Source organism: Telmatherina bonti (genome assembly GCF_933228915.1).
Source record: "Telmatherina bonti genome assembly, chromosome: 12".
NCBI classification, from domain to species: domain Eukaryota; kingdom Metazoa; phylum Chordata; class Actinopteri; order Atheriniformes; family Telmatherinidae; genus Telmatherina; species Telmatherina bonti.
The window spans coordinates 22212470-22236487 of NC_136610.1; the positions used below are offsets into that span (position 1 = coordinate 22212470).

General features: G+C 39.6%; 1 protein-coding gene across 1 annotated transcript; it reads right to left on the bottom strand.

Moving 5' to 3' along the window:
* Positions 1-2701: 2701 nt before the first annotated feature.
* On the bottom strand, positions 2702-23039 carry mcf2a (MCF.2 cell line derived transforming sequence a; the record flags this gene model as incomplete). The annotated part of the gene is made up of 30 exons (XM_079249559.1): positions 2702-2754; positions 2842-2945; positions 3198-3310; positions 3646-3758; positions 4172-4272; positions 5425-5488; positions 5730-5808; positions 6055-6147; positions 7428-7649; positions 7777-7902; positions 8055-8147; positions 8909-9001; positions 9113-9182; positions 9622-9737; positions 9897-9963; positions 10124-10209; positions 10311-10387; positions 11534-11705; positions 12007-12198; positions 12286-12477; positions 12783-12902; positions 14066-14180; positions 14286-14401; positions 14485-14634; positions 14773-14889; positions 15269-15388; positions 16750-16840; positions 17165-17279; positions 17378-17446; positions 22925-23039. The coding sequence occupies 30 exons, from the start codon at positions 23037-23039 to the stop codon at positions 2714-2716; spliced, it is 3342 nt and encodes a 1113-aa protein (XP_079105685.1). The 3' UTR covers positions 2702-2713.
* Positions 23040-24018: the final 979 nt, after the last annotated feature.

The following is a 24018-nucleotide window of genomic DNA, read 5'->3' on the forward strand; positions in this document are numbered from 1 at the left end:
CTTAGAAGATTTTAGATGCTGAGAATGCAAATGTTTAGATGTCATGCATGGCGAGCTGCTTTTCAAATAAATGCTTGTTTAAAGAATTTTGCATGAAGTTTTGAAATTTGGAAAAAAAAAAAAATATATATATATACTGCAAGCTTCAAAATCTAAAAAACAAAAAAATAATATCTAAACCAGTCAGACATGTCTGTGAAGTGGGGAAAAAACTCTTCTACAACTTGATAAATGGTAAATGGACTTGTACTTCTATAGCGCTTTTCTAGTCATACAGACCACTCAAAGTGCTTTACACTACTTGTCACATTCACCCATTCGCACACACTCACTCAACACACTCATACCCCGATAGGCACATTGGGGGGCAGTTTGGGGTTCAGTGTCTTGCCCTAGGACACTTCGGCATCGCGCGCGGGGAAGCCTGGAATCGATCCCCCAACTTGAAGGACAACTGCTCTTCCTCCTGAGCTACAGCCGCCCCCAATGAAACATATGATGTAAAACATGTAAAGTTTTTGGGTAACTTCTAAATATGTGTGAATGATTTAAACATTCTTTTTATATAGTATCAAGCAATTAAAAAAAACTAATTCAGTACGAATAATGCCCATCACAGGGCATTATTCCAATTAATGTTAGTAATGCAAAACTATTGCATGTAAAAAAAAAGAAAAAAAGAAAAAAAGAAAAATTTTAAATCCCTTGGAAACAGAAAGTTAACAATAAAGTTCAGAACAAGATCATTCTTTAAATCTGCATTTACTGAAACAATAATACACAGTTTAAATAACAGATAAATCTAGGTGTTAAAACATTTTACTACTTTTATTACTTAAAAAAAAACAGTTATTGCAATGAATACCATTCTCTGAAAGATTATTTCTTACAGAACCGATGCCATACAAAGTGACCTTACAATAATCGTTCAGTTGCCATGCATTTTCATAGAAAGTCATTTTCATCAACAAACTCATGTTACTGGGCTCACTGGGACTCATCATACTTCAAGCAAGTTCCTTCTTGTTTTCCAACCTGGAAAATCTGTGCAAATTCTGCAGCATTTTGGATTGAAGTAACAAAAGAAATCCTATTTATTTTATCATGTTAGCTAAAGGGAAATATAAAGGGGGTGGAGCAGTAGAGTCTAGCAAAGCTTCTGTAAATATATGGAGATGTAATTGCATTTGGGACAACATAGGTACCTCACAAACTGTAGGAATAATATGACAGCAAAATAAATAAATTAACAACTTCGGATATATGTGGTGCACAACGGCCCCTCCCCATTTCTAAGCTCATTTCCATATCAAACACAGTGTATCAAAAGCGGCCCTATGAACAGCGCCTCAATTTGATGTGGTAAATCATATAAGTCTACGATCAATATTTAATTAAGTGTTCGACACAGAGGGTATACACTTCATTTTGGTTGTATGATCCCTTTTAATGGGAAAGCAGAGATTAACTTAGCAGTAATGTTGAGAAGGAAACAATCTGCCTCTGTAGTGATTGAGTACACGCAGCATAATTTTCCTCTCACTCTGCCTCCCTCCACCTCGCCTGTGCTGTGACTGACAGCTCACACCAGATCTGCGGTAAAATGACAGTATTTTGCAGTGACTCATTTGTCTCAGAGGAATAGGTTGCCATCCATCTCCATCATGTTCCTCTGTGTCTTGCATTGCAGTCATTGAAGTGTCAGCCGCTGTCTGCATGCAGGGGGTATGTCTCCCCTGCCTCCCCAACATCATACATTCAGGAGGAAACAAAGTTGCACAGCAAGAGAGGCGGATACACAGTAAGAGCGGTAAAGCAGCAAGCAAAGAACACATTCAGGTGGCGTTTTAGTTAACATTGTACGTCCACCATATTAAAGTGCCTGTTGATTTTCTTTTGTGAGGTCAGTTCAAAGCGAGTACAGAGTATTCGATTTTGCAAACAGTATTTACAACAGACTCTTAAAAACAGCTGGAATAGAACAAAGGCATTATGGCATGGCACGTTTTGGCATTTTAACTCTCGGACTGCACAGAAGAGCGACGCCTTAAGGAAAATGGAAAATGCCAAACAATTACACAAAAATTCAATAATAATTACAAATGGTTTCATATGTACAACAGTTTCTGTTTCAGAAAGGTTTCAGGCAAAATCCTGGTTTTCCATCCATCTGAACAAAGTAAAACAAGCAGGAACACACAACAAATCACTTTGAGATACTGTAACCTCAATGTGGAAGCAGAGTGCATAGTTCGTAAAAAAGAGCCTCTCTGCTGCAAAGGCAGACTTCATCCTGACAGTATGCCTTGTAGATTCAGAGCCAAAGGGACCAGATAGACATTCAGTCAGAAAAGAGGAAGACCAAGTAGGATCCAGATCCAGGAGCACTGGCTGATTGTTCTGTAGGGCTTAAACGGCTCGTGTACCTTTGTGTTGTTGCCTGCAAACACTTTCTATCCAAAAACATTCATTCAGGAGGTCATCAGTCATTCAAGAGGTCCATCAGTGAAAGCTAAAGGAGAAAATTTATGTTTTTAGTTTTCCACCTTCTTCTCTTTGATGAGCTGAACGGTGCCGAGGAAAGCAGATGCACAGAGGAACGAGGAGAGGTCTGCTGATGTGCATCAGCTATGAGATAGATGTGACTTAGTCTGTTCCTTCTGTCTGCTCATCATCCGCAGGTAAACGTTAAATTCACACTGTGCTTTCTTCTCTACGGGGAGCTCAGCTTTCTCACCTTCAGGTTGCCTGGGTCTGCAAGAATAACACAGACTTCTAAAGAAAAAGATCAAAGTGAGGCAATAGCATGACTCAACATCGAAGCACGTTGATTTTCTTTACCTCCTAGTTTGCAGGAGTGTTCTCGACCGCTGTCTCCTAAAATCAGCTGCAGGCTAGCGGCAGCTATGAAGCCCTCCTGCCGCCGACTCAGATTTTTCACCAGCCTTTCCACCAGGATGATAAATGGCAAGTGAGGATAAAGAAGAGAAGATTATAGAAACATTTAGGATAAATAAGGGTTGTCATATGGCCAGCATTTATGCCACATTCTGCAAGGCGGTGATTTAGTCTTTTACTTTTAACATACGTTTTCCCAAAGCAACTTTAGCTTTAATTTTATGGAGAGTCATTAAACCAACTGAAACAGTTTACTGGGCTTCACGTTTGATGGGAAAAAAAAAAAAAAAAAAACTCACCAGCACCCCCTGTTGTCTTCACATTGTAGTTGGATAACATCTCCACATCTAATGATGATGCTGCCTGGTCCATTTGGGGGGCAGTCAGCAAAAACCCTGTATCTCCCTGCAGACTGACACAGATAAAAAAAAAAAAAAAAAAAAAAAAAAAACATAGACAGTGCATCAACGGAATACATAATAAGGTATATTTATCACACAGGAACAACATTAACAGAAATGGCTGCCACTAAGTAAATGTAAAACAAAAATTAAACCAGAATTAATAATGCTTTGTCAGTAGAGGGCCAAATCATAGCGCCATTGTATGGCTGTTGTTTATAGCAACGATAGAATACCGTCTACAATCAATAAAATAATCATGTTTTTTATTAGAAAATCATTTATTTTTCCATGGTTTTAAAAAGAGGAATATGGGAATTTAAAATATGATAGTGCTTGATCTCACCAGTTGCACCAAAACCTCCTCCTCTGTGTCAGATGGTTGAAAGACGTCATGACCTCCAGACCACTCCTCTAGACCTTCGCAGATGTCGACTGTATGATGAGCCCCGGGCCAACCTGGGACGCAGACATGCTCTTAAAGGTAGTGAAAAGGACATCTGCCAAAATACAACACCTGAAAAAGCACCAAGTAGATACTTAGTAGCTATGTCAACATTAAAATGACCCTTTAGTCACTTACTGGGAAATTATTAAGAACGCAGAATCAAAAGCTAATCTCAGTAGCTGGCCCTTTTTCTCCCAAAGTCCTCGATGTACCTGGTTCTTCAGGTCAAAGTACACCTGAACTGCTAAGGGTGAAAAGTCAAGTATCTACATTAGTTTACGATTCTGAATGAAATCAGAAAGAGCAGTGCAACAGTGTGCATAGCAAGTTGGATTTGGATCAATTCCTCTACAAATTTAGTTTATTAAGTTACTAAGTATCTACTTGATTATATTATAAATGTCTCAGGATGAGCTTTACTCACTCCTGCGATTGTGCTGGTGTTTAGGGGAGTGTGGCTGGGGGTCTGGACTGCTCCGTCCTGACTCTGTGTCCTCTGAGCTCACTGACACTCTCTGCTGTTTGCTGAGAAAATAACACAACACAACACCCACAGTTACACACAGTACAGATCGCTAGTCGTGCTCAGGACAGATGTTGTCCTCAGTCATAAAACCTCAGGTCAGCTTCCTGGGTCTGACGGATAACGTGAAACTGGCCCCAGATCAGTGCCAAGAACAACTCTGCCCTGCTGTTTGTCACGCAGTCATGACCTACCAGTCACCAGCCAGACAGCACACAATAATCAGCAGCCATTTGCAAGCCTCTCAGTAGAACTTACAGGCCACTGAAACACTATGTCACAGCATCTCTGTTAACATGTGTCAACACAAGATAAGAGCTGGTCTCGATTTATTAAGATCCAAATTTGGCAATTTGGTCAGTTTGTTGCTGGATGTTAAGACAAAACGCTTTATCAGATCTCAAAAAACGAGCACCATCTTAAAAAACCAGCTATCATGAGGAAATGAGGCGAACTCATGGAATGAAACGAAAACGTTTCGAGTTTTCTCTTTGCATTACATGCAAAACAGCAAATCTGAGATGCAGAAATAAGAAGTAGTCTTTTGGTTCCATGTTAGAAAGCCATGGAGGAGCTGTTGAAACACGAACGTAAGAGGGGGAGAGCGGGGGTCAGTTATGAACCACAAATGGAGGCCATAAAAGAAAGAGGGAGGCTGCAGCTGACGATCAGTATGCAAACACAGCAGTCTGGGGTTTTCGCTCCTCATGCCATGGTGAGGCAAGCGAGGCTGAGTTTACCACTGAGCGTTACAGCAGGTCAATGGCGCTGGGAGCAGTGGCGGGGGCGTGGCCGGGGCCGTTGCCGGGGGCTCCAGGGACGAGGGCTCCGAGACCGCAGGCACAGAAACACGTCAGCTGACAGCGAGACAAAGTCCAGCCCCGGCAGACAGCCCCTGGGAACCCTTCTGGACGGACGCATGCCCCTGCAGGTAGGGGATGGGAGGAGTGGGGACAGGCAACTAAACAGGAGTGAACACAAAAGGAGAGGGACTTGTGCCCGTTGTCACAGTCCACCACACACAGAGCTGACACGCTGATAGTCAGCTTTGATCTCATATGACAATGCAAATGTTGTAGGTCTGCGAGCGCCTGTGTGTTTGCATGTTTGTCAGCCTACAGTCATGCTCCGAGCTCATAGCTGGCACTACTGACCTCTCAGCGATTGGTGGAGAAAGCTGCATGTGTTCCGCCATTTGGCCATGTTGATATGCTTCATCTGTGAAAAGAAGAGAAGCAGGATGTTGTGAGGAGAAACAAGCTGAGATTTTAGCTATTTCAACAGAAAGCACTTGATTCCATGGTGAGGACTTCTAAGCCCAAAGGCTCACCACAAGCTGTGGAATTTCAACCATGTCTCATGAGGGATATGGCAGTGAGAATCAGTTAAAGCTCTGAAGGTTAAGAGGGAATTTTGTGCTTAGAGTCTTTCCTCATATCAAATAAAGTTTCTCACAGACCTCTGAGCAGCTTCTGCTGGTTGGTCAGAATTTTCCGGAGCTCATTGAGCCAAGCCAACTTCACCTCCACTGTAGGAGCCTGACAGACCAAAGACACAGGATAGATTAAAAAAAAAAAAAAAAAAGTATTTGATCAAAATATTTATATATTTAACTTATAGATGCCTTTCGTCTGAAAGGCTTTTCATATTAGATTACACAATTAATTGTGTCTGTTAAATAGTTAGTGAATTAAAGTCGCATCTCAGCTTCAAAATGGCAAAAAAATCAAATATATCCAGTTCAAACGACTAAAGATCTACAGTGAAAATAAGAAACTTCTTACTTGAACAACATAAACCTCCTCCCTTCCACTGTACCAGATCTCAAACTTCTTCACATCTCCCTTGACGTTCTCCGTTATCCCCACAGCAGTCATCTGCCGAGAGACCCACACACACACACACACAGCACAGCGTTAAGATGATAAACAACACATCAGTTACATCATGCAACACATCTGTCCCATCTTAACATTTGTTCTCACACACCTCAGCTGTGTGACTGCTTCCTTCCAACATCCTCAATAATAAATCAACAGCTGCAGCTGCTGGAATGACAGCAGATGCAACATCCCGCAAGTCAACGCATACAATAAAAGAATCTGAGCAGCTTGAGGGTGCTAGAAGTAAGCAACACTGATCATGATATTAACTCGGTCTCCTGCAAATAATAAAGTGATCATGTTTGTGACACTGAAGGATAATAAGTGAATATATTTGAATCATTCATCATTTACAAATCTAAATGAAACATCAGCCTTATTTTCTCAACTTTTAGGATTTAAAATCATTCATAATCTCTAAAATAATATGGAATAATTTTGTGTCCAAAAACTGACAAAGGATTTGCACAAGGAAATCTTTCTTGGTATTTTGAAAGCTGAGTTGTTGTAAGATTTATTAAATGTGATTGAGATTAAAGGGAGTTATAAGGAGGGAAGTTTAGAAACCAAAATCTTGGATTGTAGGATAAAAACTAAACTCAGACTTGCTGTTTTTGGTATCAAAAGGATTAAAAGATAAACTGGCTAGCATTTGTGGATTTCTAATTTGTGGCCACATAGAAGATTTTGCTATAGCATTGCAAAGAAATCTCCCATCCTATTCTGTGCTTTTTAGAGGCATGTAGATACTGTGGAGTCAAAGCCAGAACAACAATAACTGTGTCTGGCGCACTGTGTTCCTTTATTCCATCTCTCTCTTACACACTATTGTTACAACTTCAGCTGTCAAGTCAGAGACCCATCAGGCAGAGGATGAAGTGTGACAGAGGTGTTTACAGAGAAATGGGACATGCAGAAGTTTTAGCTAGCTGTGCTATGAATGGATTCTTGACACCCTGCTGCAGACGACATCCATCCTATTAAATACTGGGACATTTTACATTTAGCAATCAGAGTAATAAATACTAGAATGTGAGTAAGGTTGAAGATGTAACAAAGATTCATTTCTGTTAACTAATGATTGGTGATGGTTGTGGCTCAAAAGCAGGGTGGCAGTAAAAGCTTTGTGTTTTCTATTCTCCACCCTGTGCTGAACTTTCCTTGGATAGGACACTAAACCGTTCGTATTACCGTGATGAGGTATCTTGTGAGCATATATATTTATATCTGCATGTAAAACATCAGTTTATATTTAAATGAAGCTGCAGACCAACCTTGAGACAGTGCTTGAAGCTGTATGAGGGTGTCTTGTCGTTGCCGTCTCCATGCTCCTCCCTTCGTTTGCACAACAGCAGAGCTCTTTCATACAAAAAGAGGTGTCTCTGCATCGGCTTGAAGCGAGCCAACTCCTTCATGCGTGTGGGACCTCTCTTATGGCTGATCCACACACTAAAAGAACCCTGCATCAGTACCCGGCCCAGCTCACAGATGTCACCCTGCAGATGAGGAAAGTTGGTTGTTTACTGCTTTATGTAAATATACTTAGTGAATACAGTTATTATCAAATTACTTAAAGTTGAGGTATTCAAAAAGTGAAATAAAACAATAAAATATTTTGTTCACCTCATATCCTGTGATGGCAATCTGATGCATGGAGTCATTGACTGATTTGAGCAGGTCCAACATGGCTGCCAGCGCCCCCTGCAGCTCAGAGGTTCCCTCATTATCTGTGCTGTATTTTAGCAGTTCCTGGGAACACACCAATGTAGAAAATGTGTCAAATCCACAAACAAATCACAGATACAGCAGTCTTGCTCACTGAAGACAAAAATAAATAACAAAAAATGGTTAAAAAAAAAAGAAAAAAAGAGGGAAATACAATGTTAGTCTCCAAGCTATACCTTTAGAAGCAGCTGGTATTTGGTAAGTCGCTGTACTGGTTTCAACAGGTATGAATCCAGGCCTAGTTTGTGGTGCAGCTTTCGTTGACACTCCTGCACACAGAAGACAAATTCAGCCACACTGTATGTTGAATTTGTCAATAAAAATGTTGAACTTGTCAATAAAAAAAAAAATCACAGCAAGTTCAACACCTTGACTCAATGGGTTGAACTTGAACCACATGCTCCTACAAGTATTTAGATATTACAATTCATTGCAGTTTGTATTACAAAAACATATTGAAAATCTTTAATCCGATGGAGTCAAATTGGGTTACTTTTTAGGAATAAATCCAATCCAATTTGTTATCAGATATTTTTAAATCTCTGATGGATTATGGCGCTGTGCTGTTTTAGAATGCTACTAAAAAATATCTTAAGAAAGTCAATACTAGGTACCATTGTTTCCTTACTGGCTGTGGAAATCCCACACATCACTGCATTTGGTATGCTACTGCTAAATGACTGTCTCTGTGTAGAAGCTTTTGTACTGGCTGATATTTTAATATTAAGCTATTCTTGGCTTAGCTCCACTATATCTCTCAACCTCTATGTCTAAAATCCAGAATAAACAGGACACTCATCCATTCTAGGCTACAGATCCATTACTGATTATATGTGTTTTTTGTGCCCTCTTGGCCAGGTCAGTCTTGGAAAACAGATTTATAATCAAAATGAGGTTTTATTAGGTTGAATAAAGGAGAGATTTAAGGAATATTCAAATATTTCAGTAGTTTAAATAACCAAAATACTCTCACAGAACGCAAAAGAGTGACGATGCTAAAAAATATTTTTTAAAATATTGCAAAATTAACCTGGAAGAAGGTGCAGTCTGAGAACTGCCTCCACAGTGCTTCAGAGCGTGGCTTGTTCTGACAGTAGCACTCATACATTTGGAAATTTTCTTTCTGCATAGATGGGACAGAGGAATCTCTTCTGAATATTGGGAATTTACTTGTAAACGATGCACATTTAACCAAAGCACAGAGTCAAAATGAGATAAACATCCATTATCTCACCCGCTCAAGAAAACGGGCTCCCACACCTTCGGGAGCTTCAACACATCCTTCCAGGTCCTGAAGAAAAACCCTAAACCCCAAGAATTACATCTCATAAGCCAAAGAAAGTGGTTAAAACAAACCCAAATTTCAGTCCATACAGTAGCTTGGAAAGCTTCAACCTTACTACAACAGTAACTCTAATCATAAAATCACTCAACAGACACCACAGCAGTTATCAATATCTCTCGCATCACTTAATTCTAGTGCTAACAATTTCATTAGCTTTATAAACTGAGCCTAAAGCCAGCAGGTAAGATGCAACACCAAATAATTTGACTTAAGCTAAGAGTTGATATCTATGTAAGTGAGAACATTATAACCAGGCTTCCTTTTGATATCAGCACATTAAAAAGAAGGTAATAAATAATTAACTTTATTTCAAGCTACTAAAACCTAGGATGTTTAGCCAGTCCTGTGTTTTTACATTCCAATGGGTTTCTTTGTGTAGTGAGTCATTAATAACTTGCCTGCTGTGAAAGTTGTAGATCTCAGGTATGTTTCCAAAGAGAATGTCTTTCTTACTGCGAAGTATTGGGGGCAGAAGCCCCGACAGAGCTGGGTTGTCCATTTCAGCCCTGTAACCCTACATTATTTATGACAATACGATATGATTTATGCAAAATTTGATCAAATATTCATCAAAGATAAACTTAAGAATCAATTTAGACCACAAACACATGCAACTCTTGTCTAAATTCTAACATATCTGAATTCTGTAGAAGAATATTAGTAATTTTTTTACCAGTAGAACTGAAAGCAGCTCCTCCACATATATTCTTTCTGTTTCTATGAGTTCCCTCATCACATGACTGTGACGCAAACATGCACACAAACACAGACAGACAAAAGAAAAAAAGAGAGTGCCAGAGGGCATCATTAGCACTGAGCAAAGAGAATCACAGAGTAAACAACATCAAAAGCAGCACTGAGGACAGACAGATGGGTGGACGGATGCCTCCTCCTTCTCACCGCTTCAAGAGATCCGGGCTGTCATCTCCATCCAGACTGTATGACACACAGCTTCGGCTCTCCTGGTAGTCATGAATCACCTCTATCTAAGCATACACACCCCCAAGGTCAAGACCATTACATTATGAGGTCATAAACATGTTGAGATCTCTGTGAAGCTGTGAAAGTAGAAATAAACTTTGCTTACTTTTCTAGGGTTAGGACTCTTTCTGGATGCTTTCTTCCCAGGAAGAGAAATATCGAATGTGAACTTCAAACCATCACCTGTAATATCAGCAAGAAGTATGAGTGTAATTTGCATACAGTCAATTTCCATATGCACTCAGGAAGAGTACTGAAAGAATGACTAATTTAAGTTCCCTCTGCTAATCTAACACGTAAATGTTTTATGACAGAGTATCATATAGCAGCCTCAAACAGACTTATTGGCTCTGCTCTGGACTTCTTTGATTGCTCAATAATTGAATAATAACAATAATAATAAAGGGAGGACATTTTTGGTAATCAGTAATAACAATAAGCCATATAAAACAGGACAGAGCTCAGGCAGTGTTTGGCAGTTATGTTAATGTCCAGTTGGATCCTTATATAATGATTTTAGCTCATCTGAGTGTTTTGGTTTTGCATGGTGTATTTATTACTGCTGTGTCTGTATGTGAAAATGCAAATATGCGCACGTAGACCGGCACTATTCAAAACTGGCTTGTGTTCAATGCATCAAAGAAGGCTCAGTGGGTTTATAATCAGTCCCACTTTCTTTTTATTACTCTCATTACCATTGATTAATATTATAGAGAACAAAACTGTAAAGACATGAATGAAAGTGGGAAAAAAAAGGCTCAAAAGTTCCACATCTAATGGATGAAGAACTTTATTGGAACAAAAGACCTCCACAACAGAAATTACATTCAGTTCTAATTAGATACTACTATAAAGCTTTGCAAGCCTCCCCTGTGGTGTAAAGGGAGATTTTAAAAAGTCCTTTAACTTATATGATCCACATAAGCTTCTATAGCTATAGCGAAGCAGTCGATTTTCCCAGTAGACTTATTATACTGTCTACCCTTCTTCAAGCATGTGTGCAAAGGCAGCGTGCAAACCCCAAAGGCCATTCAGGGAAACTCTTGGCGCTACACAGTGGGACCATGTGATGTGATCATTTAACCATGGTCTCTTAAGGAAACATGTTGGGGGGAGGAAGGGTATGATGCCACTTAAGATAGGAGGGAGGACAGCAAAAGATATTTGATGCATAAAATACATAAGCTGCAAATCTGGGGCAGCTTACCTAAAACAATCCATTGTTACAAACATCATTACTTTTGACATAACACTGCATAAATGAGGTGATGTACTATTTATTTTATTGGGTCTGTCTTTTTAATACACGCATCAGTGTGTGTGCCATACCATGCTTGGGAGAGAAGAGCGGGGATTTGGAGCGCGGTGGATTTTCAGGTCTGGGGGCCACCAGCTGGATTGGTCGCACATGTTTATCAGCCAGCTTCCTGAGGCTTGCCTGCCTGTTCTGGATCATCTGCTGCACTGCTGCATGCTTTTCTAATGTTTTCCCAATCTGGACCTAACAGAGTCACACACACACAAAAAGAGAAAGCATGAAGGAGGAAGAACATTGGCACACAAATGTATCGTTCGTTCCATCCAGAGGCTGATTTCTAAACTGTCCAAAGTTACAAATTGTGAATTCATTTCAATTCATCTTTATTAGTATAGCACCACTTCACAAAAATGACATCTCAGGGCACTTAACAGACACATCGGTTTGAGCAAATTAATAATAAATAGCTTAATGATGATGAATAAATAGGAAAAAGAATATGTTGGTTGCTTTCAATATTGTTTTTAAGGTTATAGTAGCTGACCTGTAGATCAGGTGTGATGATGGCCTCATATTCAATAGCCAGGATCTCAAGGCCTGAGCTCAGCAGGGAGGGCGCCCCTTCCAGAAACTTCTCAATGTCCTTCAAAGCAACCTGGGCCCCTTCTTTATTGTGGAACTTATCGACAAGCTGATTGGCCAACATATATGCTCCATTGTCACACCAAGTTTGGGCCTGAAGGCAAAGATCACATGAGTATCAGACAGATATAAGACATGCATGTCCTTGTTCTATTGTAAATAAATGGATGCATATGCTTACCTGTTCAAGACAAAGCAGCAGCTGGTGTGTTTGCAGAAGAAGAGAGTGTTTGGTCTTGAGAGCAGCAGAGAGTGTATCACAGTGGTGGCGAAGCTCGTTGCAGCGTTGCATAATGAGAGCCATAGCATAGTGATGACCAGCCGATAGCTGGTGTCCGTGGAGGATGATGATCTGGGCTCGAGACATCACCTCCTGATAGAACCAAAAAAGAAACACAAGCAGAAGGAAGTCAGTTTTCCTGTCCATTTTAGACTTGCAGTTATATAATAACATTTAAGAATCTTCCAAGACAAATTATATTTCAGGGTGAATCTGAAACTTTTTCAGTGCAAATAGGTGAACAACTCCTACAGCAATCAGTAAATTAATATAAACAACTATCATTTAAAACAATGCGCATCAACATATGCAAAAAGGCTAGGTTTAATATGCGTTTGTTGCAAATGTAGCAGAGAGACAGCATCAGACGGGGAAAGTATAATTACAAAACCACTGACCTGTGCATTGGCTTCCACACTGTCCAGCTTTTTGAGCACCTGCTCTGTTTGAGCCAATGTATTCACATTTATGGACAGTTCCTTCTCCTGACTCATGAGGTGCTCCAGACATAAGTTTATCTAAATAAAAACACATATATTCCCACATTAAACTCATAAACACCACAAGGCCAGATACAAAATCAGTGTGTGTATCCCTGTCAGAGGGACGTGACGACTGAGCATTTTTTGATGCCATCTCTCTGATTAGCCAAAAAGGGTCATGTGCATAATGAAAACCCTTCCAGTTTTTCCTTTTATTACTTCTAATACCCTGGGTGTTTTGAAACTGATGTTAAATTGATTGTATTAGTTCTTAAAGGTTTTAGCCCTATAAGTATTTATCAGACTTGCTTTTAGCTAACAACCTTCCCAGGGCGGTATCTTTAGGTGATTATGGTCCTCTCCTGTTGACCTGAGGGCAGCTGGGAGGGTTGATATTTTTAAGAGGCAGCTTTAGACTTACATGTTTAGCTTTGATTGATATTTTTTACTAGAATCATTTTCTAATCTTATTATATTTTATAAACTAAGTCGAGATAATAGGATTTAATATTTATTTATTTTAATTTGTGATGTTTTTATTCTTTTTATTTAACTTTACCATCTTTCATGTTTTCAGTGACTCTTCTCCAATCAGGTTAGCTCTTCCAGAGACATTATTTCATGTAGGCCTACATGTGTGTGGGTGTGTGGTTATGAGTGTGCATGGGTTGTATGTTTTATATGTGATTCATGGGTGTGTGATCTGGGGGATTTATTGGGTAAAAAAAAATTTTGTATTTTTTGTTTGTTTGTTTATTCATCATGTTTTGAATGTAAAGCTCATACCCTTTATTTATAAATATTGATGATTGGTTAGTTGGTTTGCTGACTGACTGACAGACTGGTAGGTTAGTTGGTATGTTGGTTGACTGATTGAGAAAAATGATGACATTACATGTATTTGGAATAGGCAAATTTCTTTCCACGAGAAACATTACAGATGAACAAAAGTCTAAGGAATCAGACTAAACATGGATGTTTGTCACTCAACATGTAAATTAACCAACGGAAAGAAATGCAGTTTGTAGCTGCATAGTTTTAGTTGTGGTTTTAGTGACTTTTTGGCGTAAACTGAATATTTTAATCAAACCTTGGGGATTTCTTGAGATGTCCTAAATTAAAAGATACGTACTTGTGAGGAGTATGCATATTGACAAAAGGCATAATGAATTCATATCAGAAGTTTATGAAATCATTACCTCCTGAAAACTTTGCTCGTATCTGAGCAGTTGCAGGTACTGATGGAGTTTCAGATGATGCTTCTCAAAGAAGCCATCAAAAGCTGACTCCATGTCTCTGAGCTGGGCAAGAAGCCTAAAGGCATAGGAAGAACTTAATCAGAGATCTCACCTATTTTCTATGGTAATATCCTCAGTTGAGTTTCACAGGAATGCAATTTAATGGCAGTCACTATCCTACCTCTGCACTGTCTCCCAGTCCAGCTTCACATCCCACTGAGAATCATCTTCCTTCCCAGTGGTCTCCAGGCTGGAGAGCAGATGACGACCCTCCTTTGAAACCGACCTGATTGCATCCTTTCAAACAGAAATTGCATCATAAATGTCAGTCTGACATCACTATGGTAACAGAAATAAATAAGGTTTGCATAAAACATCACCTTGAGTTTTCTGTACTTTTCAGTGTGAGTCTCAAGAAGACGTTCAATGGCTTTCCCCTCATCAGGCAGCTCTGTCTCTGCCAGCTCAGTACCAAAGCCCTGTAGCATCTGAGCTATGTCTTTGACTGTTACAGCAAAACTTTCTATAGCCTGTAGTGAAAATGAAAGATTACAGTAAGCTGCAGCTTTATGAAAGACGATAACTTTATGAATAATAGAGATTATCAGAAAGATAACTAAAATCAATCTATTGCTATTATTAGTTGACCCCTGTTTGAATCTGTTTACCGTGCGTAAAACAATCCAGTCACTGTGACAGTAGTCCAGTGTGCCTCCAAATTCTGACGTCAGCTGGTTCTCATCAATGTAGCGAAGCAAGTCTGTGACAGAGCTCAGCATCACCACCTAAACATGCAGACAAACCTGTAACCTCACAGAAAAGCTTTACTCTGCTGGACTACAGGATGTGCAGTTAGCTGAAGATATGATAAAATCCAACATCTGCAGACAGCAGGATGTGTCAGTGGCATTACCACGCAAGCAGAAGAACTTGAGAAAAGAGTGTCTGGCAGTCAAACATTAATTTACAGAGCCAGAATTTAACAAATCATACCAACAGTTTGTTGTTTTATAATCATTTTTATCAAACTGTGAAATCAATGTGTGTTTTCTGTCTAGTTTACCAAACAATATTTGACTCATGGAGCTCCGGTTTGTAACAAGAATGAGTTGTACCTTGTCATGATGTGAGACATATTTGGTAACTGAGGAGGAGCTGCCTTACTGGCATCTTAAGCATGAAGTCGTCTTGGCTGAAGCGGAAGCCAATATCTGTGACAGTACGGTGGAAGAAACTGGTGGGTCGGAGCACCAAAACCAGGTGGAGGTTCCCAGGAAAGGAAGCCTGGGTTAGGGAGAAGATGCTCAGTGTTACACTAAAGATGCTTATAAAGGAGATTTTTCTATCAAATCAAAACAATATGCTCATCCTCACTGAGAAGCGAGAGACTTTGTGAATACTGGCTCAGGAAGAGACTGGGCACAAGAGGGAAAAAAGAACATTAACAAGCTTTTATCCTCCAGATCTGGCAGGAGACTTCTGCTCTGTCACTCTGGAGATAAGACTACTGTCAGTCTAAAGGATTAAAGACTCAGTTGCACCACTTTGTACCGACATTATTTGATGCAATTCATCCTCAGACAGTCAGGTCATTGCATGGCTTTATGGGCTTTTCTGCACAGCATCTGCATCATGGCATAACAGCTGTATAACAGCAGCATACAAACCTTGATGAAACAGGAGCGGTGAATAACTACTATGACATACAGAGTAGTAATTCATAGAGTTTAAAAAAAAAAAAAAAAAAAAAAAAAGACTCCATTGACATTTTATCTAAAACCACCTTCAAGTTGAAAATAATAGTGATCTTATTTAAGTGCTGCAAAACAAGCTCTGCAGCACGTTTAGCCTAATAAACGTATAACCTGACATTCATTTCTCCTGCCTCGACCTTCCTGTTTCCTGATAGTCGGAAAAGTCTTAAGTGTGGGTTTCGCCCAGGGGCTCGCGCGCAGCCAATTGCATGACTAAGCAAAAAGCGTGTTCCGCACCGCAGTGCGCTCGTGCCGCATTCGTCCTGCCCACCCAAAAACTTCACTCCAAACTCTTCACGCCATTAATCTACTGCAAAGAGCTAGTTACCGGGCTCTTGCGGATCCTCGGCATCCCTCGGCGGTAAAAGCAATCGCTCATGGTGTCAGAAGCCATGTCTTTTTAGCGTAAGTTTCCAGCCAGCCACTGTAAGTCGGTGCCAAGCTGGGTAGATCTGCGGCTGCCTCCGACCTCCTGACAACAGCCGCAGCGCTGCTGCCTCTCAGATGGAGGGTGGCAGGCAGCCTTTACTGCAATGTTTCCCCTCCCGCCCACCTTCCTCATCCTCTTCTCATCTCCATCGAGCATCCCGCGTCATTACACAGTTTATGCTTACTCATGCATTTCCAGCAGTTTGCACCGGGACATCCAGCTCTGATTAAAACTCTGCACTGCTTTGAAGTCTGGATTATTAAATTGAAATATCAATCTGAATTTAATGCTGCTCTTTGGGATCATTTGGGTTTTCAGTACCATGGATAGCAGATATTTGACATTGTAATAACCTCATGAAATACCATGAAAAGCCAGCTGTTTCAGACATGATGTCTACACTATCCATCCATATCGGTTAGGATTACAATAGTTTTAACTGCAAGAAAAACACAACTTACAGCTATCCTTGCAAGGGCAGTTTTAATAGATGCCCACGTATCCAGTCTTCGGTCTAAAATGATGATGAATTTGACTCCTGGTTGCCTTGTTCTGAGAGTAAACACATAGATAACATTTATATAGCAGTATGCAATAATTGTGGAATTAGTGCTTTTGGGTATTTTGTGATTGGACACAAAAAGTAAGAAAACATTAATAATACTAAATAAATTACTGCTCAAAATGATTCCATGTCATCATATGATTTAAGGATTCGGCTGTTAAATTGATGAAACAAACTAAAGGGAGAGTGAAGTTATGGCACAGAGGACATCAGTAGGATGTTCAAGCCTGACTCCCTGTGCTCAGAATATGAGCTTTTGGTGCAGTGCAGAAACAGAGAGACACAACAGGACTAAAAGAGCGAGGACACACCGAGGGATGAGTGTGAGGTATGTAAAAACTTTGGCTAAAGCTTCCTCTGGAATATCAGTGAATGCTGAGCACTCTGGCAGGGTGATGATGACACTTGAGTCTTCACCACGGCCCCCTGTAAAATAATAATAATCAATTGATCAAAAATTAAGCATCATCTTAGATTAGGCCTGTATTAAAGAAATTGACCGATAAAGTTAAGAAACGACTTACCGGACAGATACGCCACCTGTTTCTCTATGTAGCCTCCCACCTCCTTCATACTAACAGGAACAGTTACCTCTGAAAGATCATGCAAATTTCACAGTAAATCAGAGGAATGCACTGAACATTTAAAAAAAAGAAAAAAAAAGTGGCCTACTTATCAAGATGGATGTTAGAATTAGGGTATTTTGTGCTGTCACATTTCTTTTAGAATTGTATATGTTTGGTTTTGTTTGTTCATTTTAGCTTTACGGTTGTACACTGCATGTACCATTATTGCACTTTTATGACAAAAACTGAAGGGTTTTTTATTATTATTATTAGATTTTTTTATGTTTCATATAATGAAGTATTATATATTCTACTTCTGTTTGTGTTCATTGAGAAACTTTGGCCTACAGTGAATTAATCAGGCAGCCATATCTGACTGAATAAGGTGTCATGAGTGGTGCTGAGTGAGAGAGCCAAAAATCAAGGATAAAACCATGAAGATGAGAGAATCATAACCGTGAAACGTGAGTGTGATGAGACACTTAGGGAGAAGTTTGAAAAAATATATTGAATCCAGAGTTCCTTTGGAAAGATGGGGTAATCTGTACTGGCACGCCTTTGCCCCCCAAAGAACAATCTACTGGAAATTTCACAGATTAAGTATCATGTGAAGTGAAACTGACCACTGGACATCACTACAGTAACATCTCTACTTTCAATACATGGACATGGGGAAATCATCCAATGGGGATACTTTTCTTCAAAAAGAATGCCAAGAAAGAACATTGCGATAAGACCTTTTTCCAGAGTGGAGCATTTCAAAAAGACGGTGTCCTTATCAATAAAGCTAAGAAATCACTGCAGTGTTTTCAGACAAACTGTGAAAAACTTGAAGTCACCAGCTATTAACTTTCTATAGACAGACATGTTTATGTACTGATGCTCAACATCCAATCTGAAAGAACTTTAATATTTTTGCCAAAAATGATTCAAGGAAAATCTGGAGGAAAAGGTGTCAATGATGGAAGAACATCTTCCAAGAACCTTGAGTCTCCAAATGCTCATAAAGATGCTTTAATATACAACAGAGTGAGAGGTCTTGTAATTTAAAATGAATATTTCAACCATTTATTTTAAACATTTATTTTCTACTTGTGTGTCTGATTGATTAGTCTTTTGTACAGAAATTGATGCAGAATGGAAGAGTTTCATCTGGATATTGGTGTACCAGGATAATTCAGTCAAATGTACAGACAGCAAGCAAGTTGTGATTCATGTTATGCCTGTTAACATTTGTTCAATTTATTTTAAAGTGCACCCAATACGTTTAATTGTTGACATACATAGAAAGGATAAAGAAAATAAAGTTCCAGCTGAGGAACAAACTGAACATTTTAGCTACCACACTAAAATGACCAACAGAAGAAGAGTATTACATGTGTACCGGTACATGTACCTGTTAATGTAGCCAATCACAAGACAGACGATGTGTTCTGATTTCTTTTCTTCTTTTTTTTTTTTTTTTAACTAATAAATCAAGGAGCTAGAATGGTTCCAGAAATGAGAACATCCTTTGTACACCATAAAGAAATAAAAGCAAAAACTCCCATTTGTAGGCAGAAGGTTGCATTTGTTTTCTTTTCAAATTAGGTTAAAAATTAACCAAAGTTTAAGTTATGGTGATTTTATCCGACTACATGCTGGAGCAACCTTTCTGGAGCCTTTTCTGCACTTTGATTTGCAGACATCTTTTTCGGGTTGTGTGCCCATTACACGACAAACCTTAAAAAACACACTATATTGTACACCACCTTTTATTAATGCAGCGTTACAGAGAGCTGGAGCTCTTTCCAGCAGCTACAAGAGAGACATGCAGCCACTCTCAGTCACACCGACAGTCAATTTAAAATAGACTATCATGATCTAATAAGCATGATTCTGGAGTTTCAGAGAAACCTGTCCAAAACTCATACAGGAACAATGAGAACTTTGATTTTGTGAGGTGACTGCACAAATCACCACTTTGTAAACATATTTAGCCTACATCAAATATATATTATGTTTATTGTGCAGAAGTGACAAATCCATCAAGATGTTCTGGACGCACTGCAAATAAATACAACAAGAAATTTAAAAAAAGACATCCATACATATACCAGCTTATTCTAGTGCAGATCTGCCAGAGGCTGGAGCCTATCCAAGCCATTGCCAGGTGAGAGACAGGGTACTGCCTGGACATGCTGCCAATCCATCACAGAGCCAACACAGAGAGACAAACAATCAAGAAGCCGGTGTACCCAGAGAGAACCCACACATACAAGTAAAGAACATGCAAACCCACACAGAGAGAGTACAGTTTGACCCCCGATGGCAAGTAACAAAATTTAACTCTGTTACACTAATTACAATAACAAATTTATTCTATAATGCAACATATTGTGTAATTAAGTTCAATAGATACATAATTAAAACCCCTCAGAGTAAGTTGATAAGGTTAACCTTTTTGCCTTTACTTTAGGGTTACTAAGCCTTCTACACCTTTAGTTGCCAGTGATAATTTTCTGTCTTTAAAATTCAACAAAAAAAGTTAACTATAATTGACTTAACAGTGAAACAGTCACGGACCTATTTTTCTTTTATGAGTTTCATCATCCATAATGAGGAGAGGGATCTTGATAATTAATTAGAGCATGTAGAAAAAAATAACAGTCAGAAAAAAAAGATGAAGAAAACAAAACAAAGAGGGAAGCCAACATAGGTGTTCTTTTCCATTAACCAAGTGCAGTAATCCTGTGTGTCAGGCACCAGGTAATGAGCTGAACTGCTACCTGCTAAATAATTGATGCGTGCCTGTAACAGAGATGAGCTGAGCCAAGCCAGGCCACACCATCACCAACGGCTGGAACGTCTGCAGTCAGATCTAGGATAAAGTTACCGTCACAGTTGAATAGCTTTACTCATCAATAGCAGCTGCAGGAAGCATTCTGATCAGGACACATCTTCCATTCATGGGTTGGTGGAGTGTTAAAGACTGTTTTAACTGGGGTAAATGCAGTTTAAGTCTGAGAACTCAAGGAGAAGCAGATAACACCATCAAGCCCTATTTAACATAAAATAAATTACAGCAGATAATCCACAATAAAATCCAAAACACGAGCATCAGAGAGCTTTTTGGAACTTGTTTCTTCCAATACATGTTTGGACATGCATCATGACCTCTCCAGGTAAAAGGCAGGGCAGTGTGTACAAATGAGAGTCAAATAAACTCTGATTACCTTCTGATCTTACAAACATAGAAAGAGAATTGTTTCCCATTGTGGATGGAAACAGAGATTTGACTCAGACCAATCCCTTCAGTCTGCTTACACAGCGGACAGCAGGAAGCTTATCTCTGTTGCCCAAACAATGATACTTATTTATACCAGTTTCATAACAGAATCCTTAACAGTTTTGATGATGATCAATCTAGAGAGATGCCAGAGAAGAAATCTGTGCATACTGATCGAATGGGGATGTATGGAGACACCATTTGGTTGGAGTTAGAAGATGTGATTTATATATTGAGGGTGTTTAAACAAGAAAAAATGTAGTAAATGCCGGCCAGTGGGTGACTGGCCGGCATTTACATTGTGATGTGACCACAGCTTGTTCACATAGTAAATATTATTGAATATTATCCATGTTAGCATTAAATGTGCAGCGCACATACACATGAACTCATCATATCATAGATACCCAAAAAACAGACATATAATCCCTTGGAAGGCAAAAAAAAAATCCCCTCTTACACATGCAAACATGTTCACAAAAACGCAGGGCGAGCCTCACACTGCTTTTAGGGCATGAAGGTTTTGCTAAATGAAGCTTTAAACGCTTAGGGGATTAGACTGGTTGGTGGCAGGATTCTGGTGGAAGAAAATTGGGTTTTCAACCCACTGGGATACATGAAAGCTAGATTGATTTTTGACCCGAAAAACCTAAATATTGAACCCTGTACAATAGTGTAGAATGTCCTTTGGAAAGGCAAGCTGATGCTTTTCATTTTCACTCTGAAGACCTCGGTCCCATACCGAATATCATGGTGTATTTTACATGAATTTTGGACACTGTAATGGTGTTATTTTCAGCTAATCTAAGAGTGATGTTTGCCTGTTATATGTGATCTATTGTATCTGCCATGGATCCAAGAACATGTTGTTTGTCCTGTTAATTTATTAAGTGTTATTGATCATTTTTCCTGCAACTTCCTAAGACATTTATCTGCAGAAAGAAATCCCCCTTTTTCATGCTGAAAATGCAAACATGACACAAGTACAATGCCAGTAAAACCTATTTGTAATCTAGGGTGGGAGCCTATAATCTATATGGAAACACTTTCAGCAGCTCTGATGTAACTTGAAGTTGAAACCATAAAAGGGTGTGAAGTGTCAAAGTTAAAGCTTTAAAAACTGTTCAGATGACTCAGTTTAAGCTGTAATGATGATAGTACATTTTCTTTCAAGGTGTTTTCAGCAATTTAAGTAAACAAGTTTGTTGTCATATTGCGTCAAATACATTTAAGTACAGATATTTTTGAAAATAAAGTGAATTGAAGCAGGAAAGACAGTTTCTAAAAATGCTAATCTGCAAGCTACATAAAAGTGTGGTAACTGATCCAGCAGTTTATTCCTACGTACGTTCACCACGGCACCATTTGTAAGCAGATTAGGATAAATCAAAAGTGCAAAGTTCAAAATTTCACATCAAGACTGGCTTTCCCCTGCTGTCTGTTTTCCATCTACCTCAAATCAGGCACAAAGAACCTAAGCTGTAAAGAGGCAAATGCCCATTTATGACATAATAACTTAAGGATGCCAAGATCCTCAAGTAATCACATTCTCCCCAGTAGGATGTCACCCTGGTCACATCCAGTGCTATTTCTGTCTTCCTGCCTCTTCTTTCAAGTTTTAAGTTACATAAAAAATAAGCCTTCAACAGTTTAAGAGACAAAAGCTTTTTCTTTTTCTGCTCTAAATGCTTTGGCATTATGTGGCAGCTCATTAGCAACGTAGCTCAGTCATTTAACACGGCATCTTGCAGACAGTGTCTATCATCAATGCCAATTAATCGATTTTTTCATTTAGCGCATTGGACAGTAATAGCACACTTTTTACGTTGATCATTGTTCCAGTGATCTACAAATCAGAATCAGGGTACAAACCATTCCTATGGATAAAAATCTATCCATCTGTGGTGGCTTAAAATAGCTGACATAATCCCTGCAATAGCCCACTGCTGGAGCAAAGCTGCAGAAAATGGCACATCAATAATACTGACTAACCTAAGGTGCAGCTCTCCAGTTTCTTCCTGGAATGGTTGTAAGGGGTTACGAATGCTCATTGTAGATTAAACAAAATTATCTGCTATATAATAAATAATAAATCCACTACAATACAAAGGGGGGGGGGGGGGGGGGGGTTGGAGCATTATGAAATATAGTAGAGAAGAATTGTATTGACAAAGAACTGTTGAAAAGTCTGGTAGTGATCCAAGCCAAAAGAGGTCTGTCAGCATCATGTTACTTACGCTGCAGAGTGTTTTCCAGCTGGGAGCCAGCCTGCAGGAGGCAGTGGTAGCTCTCCATCTCTTCTTTGGACGGTTTGCCTGGCTCCCTCTCCTCCTGCAGTGAGGCTGGGCCCATTCCCTCCGTCTGACTCCTCAAGATCAGGCTGGAAGAACTCACAGTTCCCGGGACTGTTTACTGTAGTTCAGGCCTTGCATCCTCTTCAGTCATATAGTCCTCCATAGTGCAAGCTTACATAAGCCTACAACACAAAAACTTACACCCACTTTCCTCAGCAGGTCTAAAGTTCCCAAAGGGACACGTCCCTGAGGTTGTTGCTGGCTCCTCCTGACCTTCGCCTGCATAGAGTGCCTTCACACTGAGCTATACAGCTTCAGTACAGCGTCTTCACAAGCAGAAAGCAGTAGTTTGCTTACCAGTTGTTGCCCTGACAAGGTGCGATGTCCTTTTTTTCCCCTCTGCCCTATTACACACCAGTTCCGACAGCCTGCCCTGCTTTCAGCAGCAGTCAGCTACTTCAAAACAAACAGCTCCATCTGGCCACTGCTGCCTGTCTCTTTCCCCTCCCCTTTCTGAGCTTTAGTGCGTCAGCTCTGCACAGAGTAGAGCTCAAGAGTCTGCTGCTGACACGCTGCCAATTCCCTCCCTTTACCGCTCACATCACACTTCTTCATGCTTCTTTGGCCTTTTTTTTTTTTTTTTTTTTAAAAACACTATGTAGGATGGACTGTTGGGCTGTCTGGCTGTCATCTTCACTCTATATGCTGCTTTAATATAAATGCAGACAGATAATAGAGCTATTGTTATCTGAAGAAAAAAAAAAAAAAGACCACTCCCTCTGCCAACAAGTTTGGCCAATGTGAAGTTCACCCCTTAATACACATCACATTCTAACAGCAGAACAAATATGAAAGGGTGTCATTGTGTAAATACTGTCACACAGAGCCTTTCTCAGCTGAAGTTCCCACTGCCCAGCCCACAACTCCTTTGAATGGATCTGCATTGAATTACACTCTACAGACTACAGCGAGGAGAATGGTATATGTACACAACTATGAATCTTCTCCATGTTTGACATTTCTGGATTTGAGGCCAC